The 13,260-nt window shown below is 43.7% G+C and overlaps 1 protein-coding gene across 2 annotated transcripts in view; it reads left to right on the top strand.

Moving 5' to 3' along the window:
• LOC136134931 (acyl-coenzyme A synthetase ACSM1, mitochondrial) overlaps positions 1–12,386 on the top strand; it is a 51,542-nt gene extending 39,156 nt beyond the window's left edge. For both annotated transcript variants that reach the window (XM_065892719.1, XM_065892720.1), the window contains exons 13-14: positions 10,442–10,561; positions 12,041–12,386. In XM_065892719.1, the coding sequence (XP_065748791.1) occupies positions 10,442–10,561; positions 12,041–12,127 (207 nt within the window). In that variant the 3' untranslated portion in view covers positions 12,128–12,386. The remainder of the gene's footprint in view (positions 1–10,441; positions 10,562–12,040) is intronic.
• The last annotated feature ends 874 nt before the right edge of the window (positions 12,387–13,260 follow it).

Below are 13,260 nucleotides of genomic sequence, written 5' to 3' on the forward strand. Positions count from 1 at the left end.
CACCCAAAGGGACAGCAACTTCACACACAGCACAGTCACACACATATAAAACACAGACACAACTCCACGGACCCATATGCCCTGAGACACAGACACACACACGGATTTGCACAACCAACGTACACTCATTCAGTGACAGAGGTGCAGACACAAATGCGTACAGATAAAACCAGAGAGACACTCAATGTCTCAGTGCTGTGCAGTGGGAAATTCATGTTCACAATCGAGATGCTCACAGACACAGAAACTCAGACACACAGGTTCATACATGCAGACTTATACAACCACAGTCACACACACACATACTCCCAGACAGTTCTGGCACTCCAGTGGATACCTCCACAGGCAGTCGGGATGAATAGACCGTGGCATTGAGGTAGAAGGTAGACGGGCTCCAGGCTGAGTAGCTGGAGCTTGTCTCCTGCTGACATTTCAAGGAAAAGATAAAGGCAGGAGCAGAGAGAAGCTCAGCTCTGCCTGAGTGAAAAGATAAGACTACCATATTTTTCATTCTTGAGGTCAAGGAGACCTCCTGGACTACACATGCACAAAACGGTTCCTCAGGGGTCAGAAAATGGAGGGGGCGCTAGCCCATAATATGTCCTGCCAACCTCTCAGAGACTCTCACGCTGGAATCTGTCTTGGCTTAAAGATGCACGTGCACATTGGGTAGGACCCTGAGTCAGACCAAATATGGGCACAAAGCAAGATGAATCAAGGTGATTGGCTAGAGGGAACCCGGAGAACTGCAGCCGTATAAGCAATTCAAGCCACCCCAAAAGCGTGACTCTCTCTCTCTGAGCCCATCCGTGTGTCTTTCCGCATGTACTTTTCTTCTAATAAACGCTTTATCTGCTTCCCTACCTTCTGTCTCTTTGCTGAATTCTTTCTTCAAAGAAGACAAGGACTGAGGTCCTGTTTCAATCCCACCGGCCCTCGTGGTTGGGATTCAGCACTTTCACTGCCACAGCCTGGGTTTGATTCCCGGTCAGGGAACTGAGATCCTGCTTCAAGCCACCACACCCTCGAGATCAGCATGACCTACCCCACCTAGGCTGTCATGGAAGGGGGTGTTTTCCTGGCTCCGAACCCAGTGCTAGGCACCTGTCCCATTGAGGGCCTCCCAGAGGGCTGTGCTTATGCTCTGAGACACCAGAGAATGGCCAGGGTAGGGTGGCTCTGGGGACAGGGCACAGGGGAAGGACTGGGCTATGACAGCATGCACTTAACGTGGGGGTGTTGCATGGGGCCTAGCAGATCCCAAAGTCAAAAGAGGGAAAAAAGTGTGCCTCCCCAGGACCCGCGCTGTCTGTCAGGGTGGGCTGTGCCCTCTCCCACAATAACAAAAGTGACAGTAAAGGCATCATCAGGACCATTGTATGATAATATTATCATCACCACAGCAATGACCGACCATCAGCCCGAGGTGGAGGAGTGAGGTGTGACCATGGTCGCCTGGTTTGCTTCATCTTCTGAGCAGGGCTGACCCTGAGCCAAGGCAAAGATTCTCTCTGGCCCCTTCTCTCTCTGGAGGCCTCAGCTCCAGCTTCTTCCTCTCCCAACATTCCCCCCACTCCCACCCAGACCCAAGTCCCCCCTGACCCTTTTCTCAGCCTGGTACAACACCTCTCCCTGACTCTCCATCTGTGCAGTGGGGATAGAGATGGTATGGGCCGTAAGAAGATGCCTGCAAAGTACAGTGGTTAGCACAGGCTGGTAACAGGAGGGGCCTTTAAAGCCTTCACAGCTTCTAAGGTGCCGGTTCTGGGAGGACAGTCGCCCCTGGGAGATGATGAAGCTGATGGGCACAGGCGCTCAGCACATGGCCTCCCTTTGTCCTCGTGACAGCCTTTGGACACAGGACTGGGCATTTCCATCTTAGGGAGGAAACCCACCCAGGGTCACACCGCTGTGTCTCAAGCTGGGTCTCAAGCCCAAGGCTCCTGGCCCTGCCTTCAGGGGCCACGGAGGGCTCCTCCCCTGGATGGGAGGCTGAACCCGCTTTGGGGATGCTTCGTCTGCTGCATGAATGGTCTCACCCTTTCCAGGCCCCTTAACTCTGTTCACTTCTCCTTCTTTCCCTCATCCCTGCTTGAGCTGTAACCAGGGTGACCCTGGCACCGTTCATGGAAGTCCCCAGTCCCTTACAGGCTGCGTCTGCCTCCCATTCACTTCGCGGCTAGTCTGACTTCCACCCCTTCTGTGCCTAGTCTGTCTCTTTATAACCACACAGCCCAAACGTGGGACTCTGTAGGCAGGCAACTGCATCTAAACAGATTTCAACACTATTGTTTAGTTGTCCCTGTTTTTTGTTTTTGTTTTGCTTGGTTTTTTTTAATCATTTCTTTGTATTTATGGTAAAAGACATTGATTTTCCATTATAACAGTAATAGAATGTTTCCTGTTTACAATAAGTTTCCATAATAATAAAATCTATGGGGTTTAAAGCAATGACTTTAAAGCTGTCTTGGGCCTGAATGAGCTGGGAAACCACTCTGTCAGTCACACATAAAAGCACCTTTAGGAACTTCACCTCAGGACAGGGCCCAGAACAGACCATCACCAATGGGCTTTGTCTAACCACCTGGGTCCCTGGGCCCCAGCCCACCTGCTTGGCTCTCCCCACCCAGCACTCCTGGTACTGCCAAGCTGTTTGGGTGCTGTCCTCAGATCCCCCAGAAAGGAAGCTGGTGAACTTTCTCCATTGAAATTCTCAATTTCTGGAGGTCCCTGGCAATCAATAATGAGAGTCAGACTGGATTTTTTTCGCCCCTGTTTAGGTTCATAAGCTAAAGCCCATGCTAACAGGTGATGTATCTAGCCCTGTTTCAGGTGTTAAAATGTCTACACTAATTACGGATGATTTTGAGACCATACCCGTACCGTCTGTATGGTCACACAAAGTGGAATTCGCAAGCCAGAAGGAAACCTATTTTATTACCATATCATCATGACCACGTAATGCAGTTCAACTGTAACATCTTTCCCTTCGGGTTTTCTTCTTTGCTCGTATTTTATTTGTAAGTGTACTTCTCAATTTCCAAACATGGGAAATTCTAGTTAGCTTTTCATCAGGACTCTTCTAGCACAATGGCATTACCAAAAATCATGCTCTGTGTGATTTCATTCCTCTGAAATATGTTGAAATTTGCTTTATGGCCAAAATAAATAAGGTTAATTTTTGTAATTACACTATATGTGCCTGAAATTAATGTTTCCTCTGCAGTTGTTATGTGATATTGAGGGATATATGGATATAGCTATATGATTAAAATGGTTTGCTATTAAGATCTTCTATACCTTACAGATGTTCTGTGGTGCTCATTGTATGACTTGTTGAGGGAGAGGTGTGAAAACCTCCCACTCTGCTTGTGTATTTGATTATTCTTGTATCTCTGTCATCAAATCGATTTTGGCCACTGCCCATGGGAAATCTTGGGAGTTCTCAAAGGAAGGAAGAAGCGTCCAGAAGTGGGGGACAGGGGACCTGGGTTCAGGAGGACGAGAAAACCTAAGGTCTGAGAAGTTTCCAGAGAGGACCCGGGGTTGGATGGCGAGCGATGAGGCAGCAGGTAGGGGAGCTGCGTTGTAAAAATGGGCATGTGGGTGGTGGTGTCCACTGTGATGGACCTGGGGCAAAGGCAGGGGATTTGTCGAGACAGTGTATAAAGCACCTGCATTGCTATGGCATCGTCGAAACAGGAGAAGACTCGGAGGAACTGCAGATAGGGGCTGATGGAGGGGTGAATCTGGATGTAATATGATTTTTTTTTTCCATCAACATATATATTTACCTTAGTAATTGGAGGCAAGAAATGTAAGTTGGCAGGATGTTTGATTTTTCTATTTCATCTTTGGTGATGACACAGCTAGTTGAAGTTATTGAGCTTTCTAAGAATGGTACTCATAGATGGGAGAGAATTTAGAAGTCATCTTATTGCTCTTTGGGCCTCTCACTGTTGTGGCCTCTCCTGCCGCGGAGCACAGGCTCCGGACGCGCAGGACCGGCGGCCATGGCTCATGGGGCCAGCCGCTCCGCGGCATGTGGGATCCTCCCGGACCGGGGCACGAACCCGTGTCTTCTGCATTGGCAGGCGGACTCTCAACCACTGTGCCACCAGGGAAGCCCTCTTCTTCATTTTTGAAAACACTTTAAATAGGAATCCCATTGAAATAATGTTTCTTACGTTTAAAATTCTACTAACTAAAATTTGCTTTTTTTAGGCATAAAAGTAAAGATTAAAAGTCAATTACAGATAACATGTGTCTGCTGCTAGAACATTGAGATAATTCAGTTTTACTGGGTTTTCCTACTAATCTTAGAAATTATTTTATCTCTTTTTAGTTAATTTACAGCAAATATCAGAGAAGATCAATAATTTGGTGAAGGAAAACACAGAACTTTTAGAAAATATATCTACTTTGGAACAGATGGTATCTTTGTCCTTTATCATTTTTCATGATTTCACCTTCAATTCCTTCCACCTCTGGGAGTTCGGTTATTTTGCTCTCTTTTCATTCATACTACTGTCCTATTTCATATGTTCCATAAACAGTCCAGATTCAAAGCAAGCTCCACAGACGTAAAGCACTGTTCTCTGTATTTGTGGAAGGAGTCACACACGAGAAGATAGTATTTATAACTCTGGTTCCTTTTGTACATATTTGCATAGGTGAATGACTCAAAGAAACATCTTCAAGAAACCACTAGACAGAATAAGATGCTCTTTGACGAAGCACTTAAATTTAAGGTAAAAATCCCTTCTCTGCCTAGATTACATTCTGAAAACGGAAGTAAAAGTAATGAGTAATTATTATTGATTCAATATATTTTGTTGAAGGATAATATCAAAACAATTGAGAGGGCTAATGAATATCTGAATGACATCCTTCAAAGTACTTGTGCTAGGTTGCAATCTGTGAGGGGTCAGAATGTCAAGAATCCGGACTTGGTAAGAGTTTGGCTGCTAAGTTTACCATAGTTTGGCTTTTGAGGCTTTTGTACGTTGGGTGAATTGAATGCTCCATCTCCTCTTGCTGTTTGCTACAGTAGAGTGTGGGAGTCTGGGAGTTGAATCTCCTTCTGAACAATGATCTGGAATTTCATGTACTCATACCTCCATGACTTTTTCTATTTCAGAGACTAGGAAGTATGTTCTGTTTTCACTATGTAGGGAGTTTTCCCACCATTCGGCACTGCCCTCCAAGATACGTAGACAATCCCAGGAAATATATGAGGTGAAGGAAGATATCTAGCCAAGTTGTACAGCCCATACCGCTCTTTATGCTGAACAGAGAATTTTCAACGTGAATTTGGGAAAGTTTTCTATCTTTATTTATTTAAAAATTTTTTTAACATCTTTATTGGAGTATAATTGCTTTACAATGGTGTGTTAGTTTCTGATTTACAACAAAATGAATCAGTTATACATATACATATGTTCCCATATCTCTTCCCTCTTGCGTCTCCCTCCCTCCCACCCTCCCTATCCCGCCCCTCTAGGTGTTCACAGAGCACCGAGCTGATCTCCCTGTGCTATGAGGCTGCTTCCCACTAGCTATCTACCTTACGTTTGTTAGTGTATATATGTCCATGCCTCTCTCTCGCTTTGTCACAGCTTACCCTTCCCCCTCCCTGTGTCCTCAAGTCCATTCTCTAGTAGGTCTGTGTCTTTATTCCTGTCTTACCCCTAGGTTGTTCATGACATTTTTTTCCCTTAAATTCCATATATATGTGTTAGCATACGGTATTTGTCTCTCTCTTCTGACTTACATCACTCTGTATGACAGGCTCTAGGTCCATCCACCTCACTACAAATAACTCAATTTCGTTTCTTTTTATGGCTGAGTAATATTCCATTGTATATATGTGCCACATCTTCTTTATCCATTCATCTGATGAGGGACACTTAGGTTGTTTCCATCTCTGGGCTATTGTAAATTGAGCTGCAATGAACATTTTGGTACATGACTCTTTTTGAATTACGGTTTTCTCAGGTTATATGCCCAGTAGTGGGATTGCTGGGTCATATGGTAGTTCTATTTGTAGTATTTTAAGGAACCTCCATACTGTTCTCCACAGTGGCTGTATCAATTTACATTCCCACCAACAGTGCAAGAGTGTTCCCTTTTCTCCACACCCTCTCCAGCATTTATTGTTTGTAGATTTTTTGATGATGGCCATTCTGACTGGTGTGAGATGATATCTCATTGTAGTTTTGATTTGCATTTCTCTAATGATTAGTGATGTTGAGCATTCTTTCCTGTGTTTATTGGCAGTCTGTATATCTTCTTTGGAGAAATGTCTATTTAGGTCTTCTGCCCATTTTTGGATTGGGTTGTTTGTTTTTTTGTTATTAAGCTGCATGAGCTGCTTATAAATTTTGGAGATTAATTCTTTGTCAGTTGCTTCATTTGCAAATATTTTCTCCCATTCTGAGGGTTGTCTTTTGGTCTTGTTTATGGTTTCCTTTGCTGTGCAAAAGCTTTTAAGTTTCATTAGGTCCCATTTGTTTATTTTTAATTTCCATTTCTCTAGGAGGTGGGTCAAAAAGGATCTTGCTGTGATTTATGTCATAGAGTGTCCTGCCTATGTTTTCCTCTAAGAGTTTGATATTTTCTGGCCTTACAAGTAGGTCTTTAATCCATTTTGAGCTTATTTTTGTGTATGGTGTTAGGGAGTGATTTAATCTCATACTTTTACATGTACCTGTCCAGTTTTCCCAGCACCACTTATGAAGAGGCTGTCCTTTCTCCACTGTACATTCCTGCCTCCTTTATCAAAGATAAGGTGACCATACGTGTGTGGGTTTACCTCTGGGCTTTTTATCCTGTTCCATTGATCTAGCTTTCTGTTTTTGTGCCGTACCATACTGTCTTGATTACTGTAGCTTTGTAGTATAGTCTGAAGTCAGGGATCCTGATTCCTCCAGCTCCATTTTTCGTTCTCAAGATTGCTTTGGCTATTCGGGGTCTTCTGTGTTTCCATACAAATTGTGAAAATTTTTGTTCTAGTTCTGTGAAAAATGCCGGTGGTAGTTTGATAGGAATTGCATTGAATCTGTAGATTGCTTTGGGTAGTAGAGTCATTTTCACAATGTTGATTCTTCCAATCCAAGAACATGGTATATCTCTCCATCTATTTGTATCATCTTTAATTTCTTTTTTTTTTTTTTTTATCTTTAATTTCTTTCATCAGTGTCTTATAATTTTCTGCATACAGGTCTTTTTATCTCCTTAGGTAGGTTTATTCCTAGATATTTTATTCTTTTTGTTGCAATGGTAAATGGGAGTGTTTTCTTGATTTCACTTTCAGATTTTTCATCATTAATGTGTAGGAATGCCAGAGATTTCTGTGCATTAATTTTGTAGCCTGCTACTTTACCAAATTCATTGTTTAGCTCTAGTAGTTTTCTGGTAGCGTCTTTAGGATTCTCTATGTATAGTATCATGTCATCTGCAAACAGTGACAGCTTTACCTCTTCTTTTCTGATTTGGATTCCTTTTATTTCCTTTTCTTCTCTGATTGCTGTGGCTAAAACTTCCAAAACTGTGCTGAATAAGAGTGGTGAGAGTGGGCAACCTTGTCTTGTTCCTGATCTTAGTGGAAATGCTTTCAGTTTTTCACCATTGAGGACGATGTTGGCTGTGGGTTTCTCATATATGGCCTTTATTATGCTGAGGAAAGTTCCCTCTATGCCTACTTTCTGCAGGGTTTTTATCATAAATGGGTGTTGAATTTTGTCGAAAGTTTTCTCTGCATCTATTGAGATGATCATATGGTTTTTCTCCTTCAGTTTTTTAGTATGGTGTATCATGTTGATTGATTTGCATATATTGAAGAATCCTTGCATTCCTGGAATAAACCCCACTTGATCCTGGTGTATGATCAGTTTAATGTGCTGTTGGATTCTGTTTGCTAGTATTTTGTTGAGGATTTTTGCCTCTATGTTCATCAGTGATATTGGCCTGTAGTTTTCTTTCTTTGTGACATCCTTGTCTGGTTTTGGTATCAGGGTGATGGTGGCCTCATAGAATGAGTTTGGGAGTGTTCCTCCCTCTGCTATATTTTGGAAGAGTTTGAGAAGGATACGTGTTAGCTCTTCTCTAAATGTTCGATAGAATTCGTCTGTGAATCCAGCTGGTCCTGGGCTTTTGTTTGTTGGAAGATTTTTGTTGTTGTTGTTGTTGGAAGATTTTTAATCACAGTTTAAATTTCAGTGCTTGTGATTGGTCTGTTCATATTTTCTATTTCTTCCTGATTCAGTCTTGGCAGGTTGTGCATTTCTAAGAATTTGTCCATTTCTTCCAGGTTGTCCATTTTATTGGCATAGAGTTGCTTGTAGTAATCTCTCATGATCTTTTGTATTTCTGCAGTGTCAGTTGTTACTTCTCCTTTTTCACTTCTAATTCTATTGATTTGAGTCTTCTCCCTTTTTTTCTTGATGAGTCTGGCTAATGGTTTATCAATTTTGTTTATCTTCTCAAAGAACCAGCTTTTAGTTTTATTGATCTTTGCTATCGTTTCCTTCATTTCTTTTTCATTTATTTCTGATCTGATTTTTATGATTTCTTTCCTTCTGCTAACTTTGGGGTTTTTTTGTTCTTCTTTCTCTAATTGCTTTAGGTGCAAGGCTAGGTTGTTTATTCAAGATGTTTCCTGTTTCTTAAGGTAGGACTGTATTGCTATAAACTTCCCTCTTAGAACTGCTTTTGCTGCATCCCATAGATTTTGGGTCGTTGTGTCTCCATTGTCACTTGTTTCTAGGTATTTTTTGGTTTCCTCTTTGATTTCTTCAGTGATCACTTCGTTATTAAGTAGTGTATTGTTTATCCTCCATGTGTTTGTATTTTTTACAGGTCTTTTCCTGTAATTGATATCTAGTCTCATAGCGTTGTGTTCAGAAAAGATACTTGATACAATTTCAATTTTCTTAAATTTACCAAGGCTTGATTTGTGACCCAAGATATGATCTATCCTGGAGAATGTTCCATGAGCACTATAGAAAAATGTGTATTCTGTTGTTTTTGGATGGAATGTCCTATAAATATCAATTAAGTCCATCTTGTTTAATGTATCATTTAAAGCTTGTGTTTCCTTATTTCTTTTCATTTTGGATGATCTGTCCATTGGTGAAAGTGGGGTGTTAAAGTCCCCTACTATGAATGTGTTACTGTCGATTTTCCCTTTTATGGCTGTTAGTATTTGCCTTATGTATTGAGGTGCTCCTATGTTGGGTGCATAAATATTTACAATTGTTATATCTTCTTTTTGGATCGATCCCTTGATCATTATGTAGTGCCCTTCTTTGTGGTGAGCAGCCCGGACCCGATTCGAGGGGAGGTGAGGAACGGGACCTGGAGGTCATCGTGGCTGGGCGTGGGGCTGGGAAGGCAGGTGAGGGGAAAACTTCCCGGCCATACCTACCCAGCCTTGGACCTAGGGTGAAGGGAGGGCATGGTTGATGTGCATGTGCACTTACACGATGTGGTCAGCAGGAAGCACTGTGGCCTCATCCGTGACTGAAATGAAGCTGACAGTGAATGCTGCCGCTGCTGCCATCTAGCAGTTAATCAGCTCTTACTGGGTGTCGGCCCATTTATCCCTCACAGAACACAATGAATTAAGGACTCTTTTAATACCTTTATGCAGAGAAGGAAACAGAGGCATAAAGAGGTTAAATAACTTGCCTGGATTACACAGCTAATAGGTGGTGGGAAATTGAGCACTCTGGCTCCAGAGCATGCATCCTTGATCCAACAAGTGTTTATTGAACACCTTCTATGTACAATCCCTGAGAAGTTAAATGAGGACATAAATAATAATAGGAAACTAATAAAATACCAACATTATTAAAGGCCCACAAGGTCTTAGCTATTATTAAATGCCCGCAGAACTCTACCTAAAATAATAGTGAAAATGGTGATGATAAAAATGATAGGAATACAAATACATTTAAACTGGCTTCACGTTTTATGTGTATTATCTCATGGAATCTTTGCATGAACCTGATGAGGAATGCACCTGTCCTCTCCCCATTTCGCAGAGAAGGAGATCGAGATTAAGACAGGCTAAGTAATGTTCGAAGGCAAAGAGTGGAAATTGGAAGTATTGAGATTTGAACCTGGAATTTCCAAAGGCTCTGTTCTCAGTTGGTTTTCCCATTAATTTTGTAAGCATTTTATTTAAAATTTTTTTTAATTAAAAAATTTTTTAAACTGAAAATTATTTTTAAATTTTTATTTATTTATTTATTGGCCGCGCAGTGTGGCATGGCACGCGGGATCTTAGTTCCCTGACTAGGGCTCAAACCCACGGCCCCTGTGGTGGGAGTGCGGAGTCTTAAGCACTGGACCTCCAGGGAAGTCCCAGGCATTTACTCCTTAAACTATTCTTTGGTTGTCCCTCGCCCTGAGCCTCCACTCTGGTTCTTCACTGCAGGTAGTGAAGGCTTTCATTGTCCTGAACCCAAACTTCCTGTCCCGTGATCGAGACCAGCTCACCAAGGAGCTGCAGCAGCATGTGAAGTCAGTGACAGCCCCGTACAAGTACCCAAGGAAGGTGAGCGAGAGCAGATGGATGGGGTCTGGTCCCTGTGAGTGGTTCTGGGGGCTCCACTGCCTCAAGTCTCATACAGTGTCTGGGGTGAAGCCTAAGTAGCCAAGAGCACTAATATTTTTCTCTGCAGAAGAAGCATTTCAGCTTAGGGGTGTGAGGGAGCCCACTGAATCGGGTGGAACCTCGATCCTGTGCCAGAAACTCATCCATTGCTGGAGTGTCAGCCTAAAGGAAAAAATCAGACAATTGCCCAAGGATGTCCAGGAAGGTTATCTATAATCTTTCAAAATTTGAAAAAGACGCCCAAACCAGCAACTTCCAAGCTATTAAAAAACATTCTGTCATGAGAAATACATTCTGTATTGCAACCTAACACCCATATACACACATAGCAAACAACAAAGAACAACATGATATTTACCCTAACAGCATGTAACACATTCTGATATTTTTTGCTCAACTTCATTGGTTTTAAATGCTGTGCACAACCTATGAAACTGTGCAGCAATAGAGAAAGGATGAAATTACTCGTGGAATTTAATATGATTCTGTAGTTTAAACTGATGATGAAGATTTTTAGCATAAAATATCACAGTAATATTGAGAAAAAAAGCAGGCTAAGAAATACGTAGTGCTATCTGATATGTTTAAAAACAAGTTAAAATTTCCTTCTTTTGTAGAAATACTTTGCTGCATTGTCTGAATGTTTACAATCAATACATATTATAAAGCTATATAGCTAACATTTATTGAGCATTTACTGTGGGTACCAGGCCCTGGACTCAATGCTTTACATGCATTATTATTTCATTTAATCCTCCCCACACCCTGAGATAATCATCCCAGTCTACAGAGAGGAAATTGAGGCTTAGAGACTCAAAGTAAGTTGCCTGAGATTAGAGTAAATAGAAGCTGGAATTCAACCCCATGTGTATCTGACAACAGAGTTCATGCTGCTAACATTAGCATCTGATGCTTTATCGAGAGTAGAGTAGAGGATGCGTACCAGTCAGGACGGGCTACATGTTACTGTGGGTAACAAACAGTCCCAAAGTTGCAGTGGATTATAACAAGGACGGTGCCTTTCTTGCTCACGCCACTTGTCCACCATAGCTTTCCCGCAGCCTTTGCTCCACATCCCCTCATCCTGGGACCAGGATAAAGGAGCAGCCACCACGTAGGTACCTCCCAGAGTACTAGAAGACATGGACAGAGGGGGTGGCCTGTCTCAATGACTCCCAACTTTTCTGTTAAATGTGGCACACTTCACTCTTTCTCATATTTCACTGGTCAAAGTACATAGAAGGGCTGCATCCAACTTCAGGAGGTCAGAGGAGAATCTGACATAAATGGTGAACCCCATTAAGGCCCCCACATGGCGCCAGCCTTTCTGGGGGACTGTGAGAGGGCAAAGGAGGGGAGCTGAGGGTTGATAGAAAATGACGGGGGGACTTAGTATGTGTTTGCTTTATCCTCAACCAGGTGGAGTTTGTCTCAGAGCTGCCCAAAACCATCACTGGCAAGATAAAAAGAAGTGAACTCCGGAAGAAGGAGTTTGGTCAGATGTAATTGGCAGAAAACTCAGAAACCACTGTGTGATGTTGGCCAAATGCCTGGCGGCCTCAGGTTCCTCACGATGGTGAGGGTGAGGAGAGGAACGCTGAGAGAGTTGACTTGAAAGAGAGCCGGGAGTGTCAACATTCCAGCATTTTTGTTCTTTTAAATTAATATCAATCACTATCCTTCCTCCAAGTTCCCTGTTCCTTTCAGATTGCCCAGCTGAGCGCTCAGAATGGGGCTGAAGCAAATTAAATACTGACTCAGCATCCACAGTGAGTCTGTTGTGCATTTATTCTGGGAAAGATCCAGTGCTAAATGCTGTCCCTCGTAATTCCCCCAACCCCCATCAGAGACTGCCCCAGGGCCTGATTCTCCCTCCTGGTTCCAGAGACTCTGTGGCCCAGTCAATGACCAGGACATACAGGTCTAGGAGGAACAGTCCATGTGGCCCCCGGGGTCTGCTCCTGCCTAGCTTGCCTCTGCCCAACTGGGGGTGAGGCGGGAGGCAGGGCAAGTGTGGTGTCTGGGGAATGGAGAAGAGGGGAGGGCAGCCCGGCTTGGTGACGACACCTGCCTGCCACACCATCCCTCACCTGCACCCTCCAGTGGACCCACTGCCTCTCGTCCCACCAATAATGCTGCTGCTGTTGCTGCTTGCAGGTCCCAGCCTGGACCAGTGCAGGTGAGTGAGTACCTGCCCTCTGGGGGCCCAGGAATCCTGCAGGACTCCTCCAGCCCTTCCCAGGGACCCAGGAGCTTTGCCCCCCAGCCCCTCCCCAGGGGCCCGGAGTCCTCCCCAGGCACCTCTCCTTATACTGTGTAATCCGCTCTGCCATCCAGAGCCCTCTGACACCCCTGGCCTGTGGTCCTGTGAACTAACCCTTCACTCCATCCATCCTTCCGGCCTGAGATGGAACCACCAGAGGCTGGAAGGAGCAGAGGCAGAAGAGGCTGAGCCTGGGGGTGAGAGAAGCGCATATTGTCTCCTTCTCACCCATTCCTGGGGGGTCACCGAGAGGGAGATCCCCTCTGCAGCTGCCCTCTTCTGAGGTGCACAGATATACACACTCACAGGGTAATACACAGACATCACAAACACAGAGACGCACAGGTAAAGAATCACCCCCAGCCTCACCTGGGGA

The sequence above is a fragment of the Phocoena phocoena genome, chromosome 15 (genome assembly GCF_963924675.1).
Source record: "Phocoena phocoena chromosome 15, mPhoPho1.1, whole genome shotgun sequence".
NCBI lineage: Eukaryota > Metazoa > Chordata > Mammalia > Artiodactyla > Phocoenidae > Phocoena > Phocoena phocoena.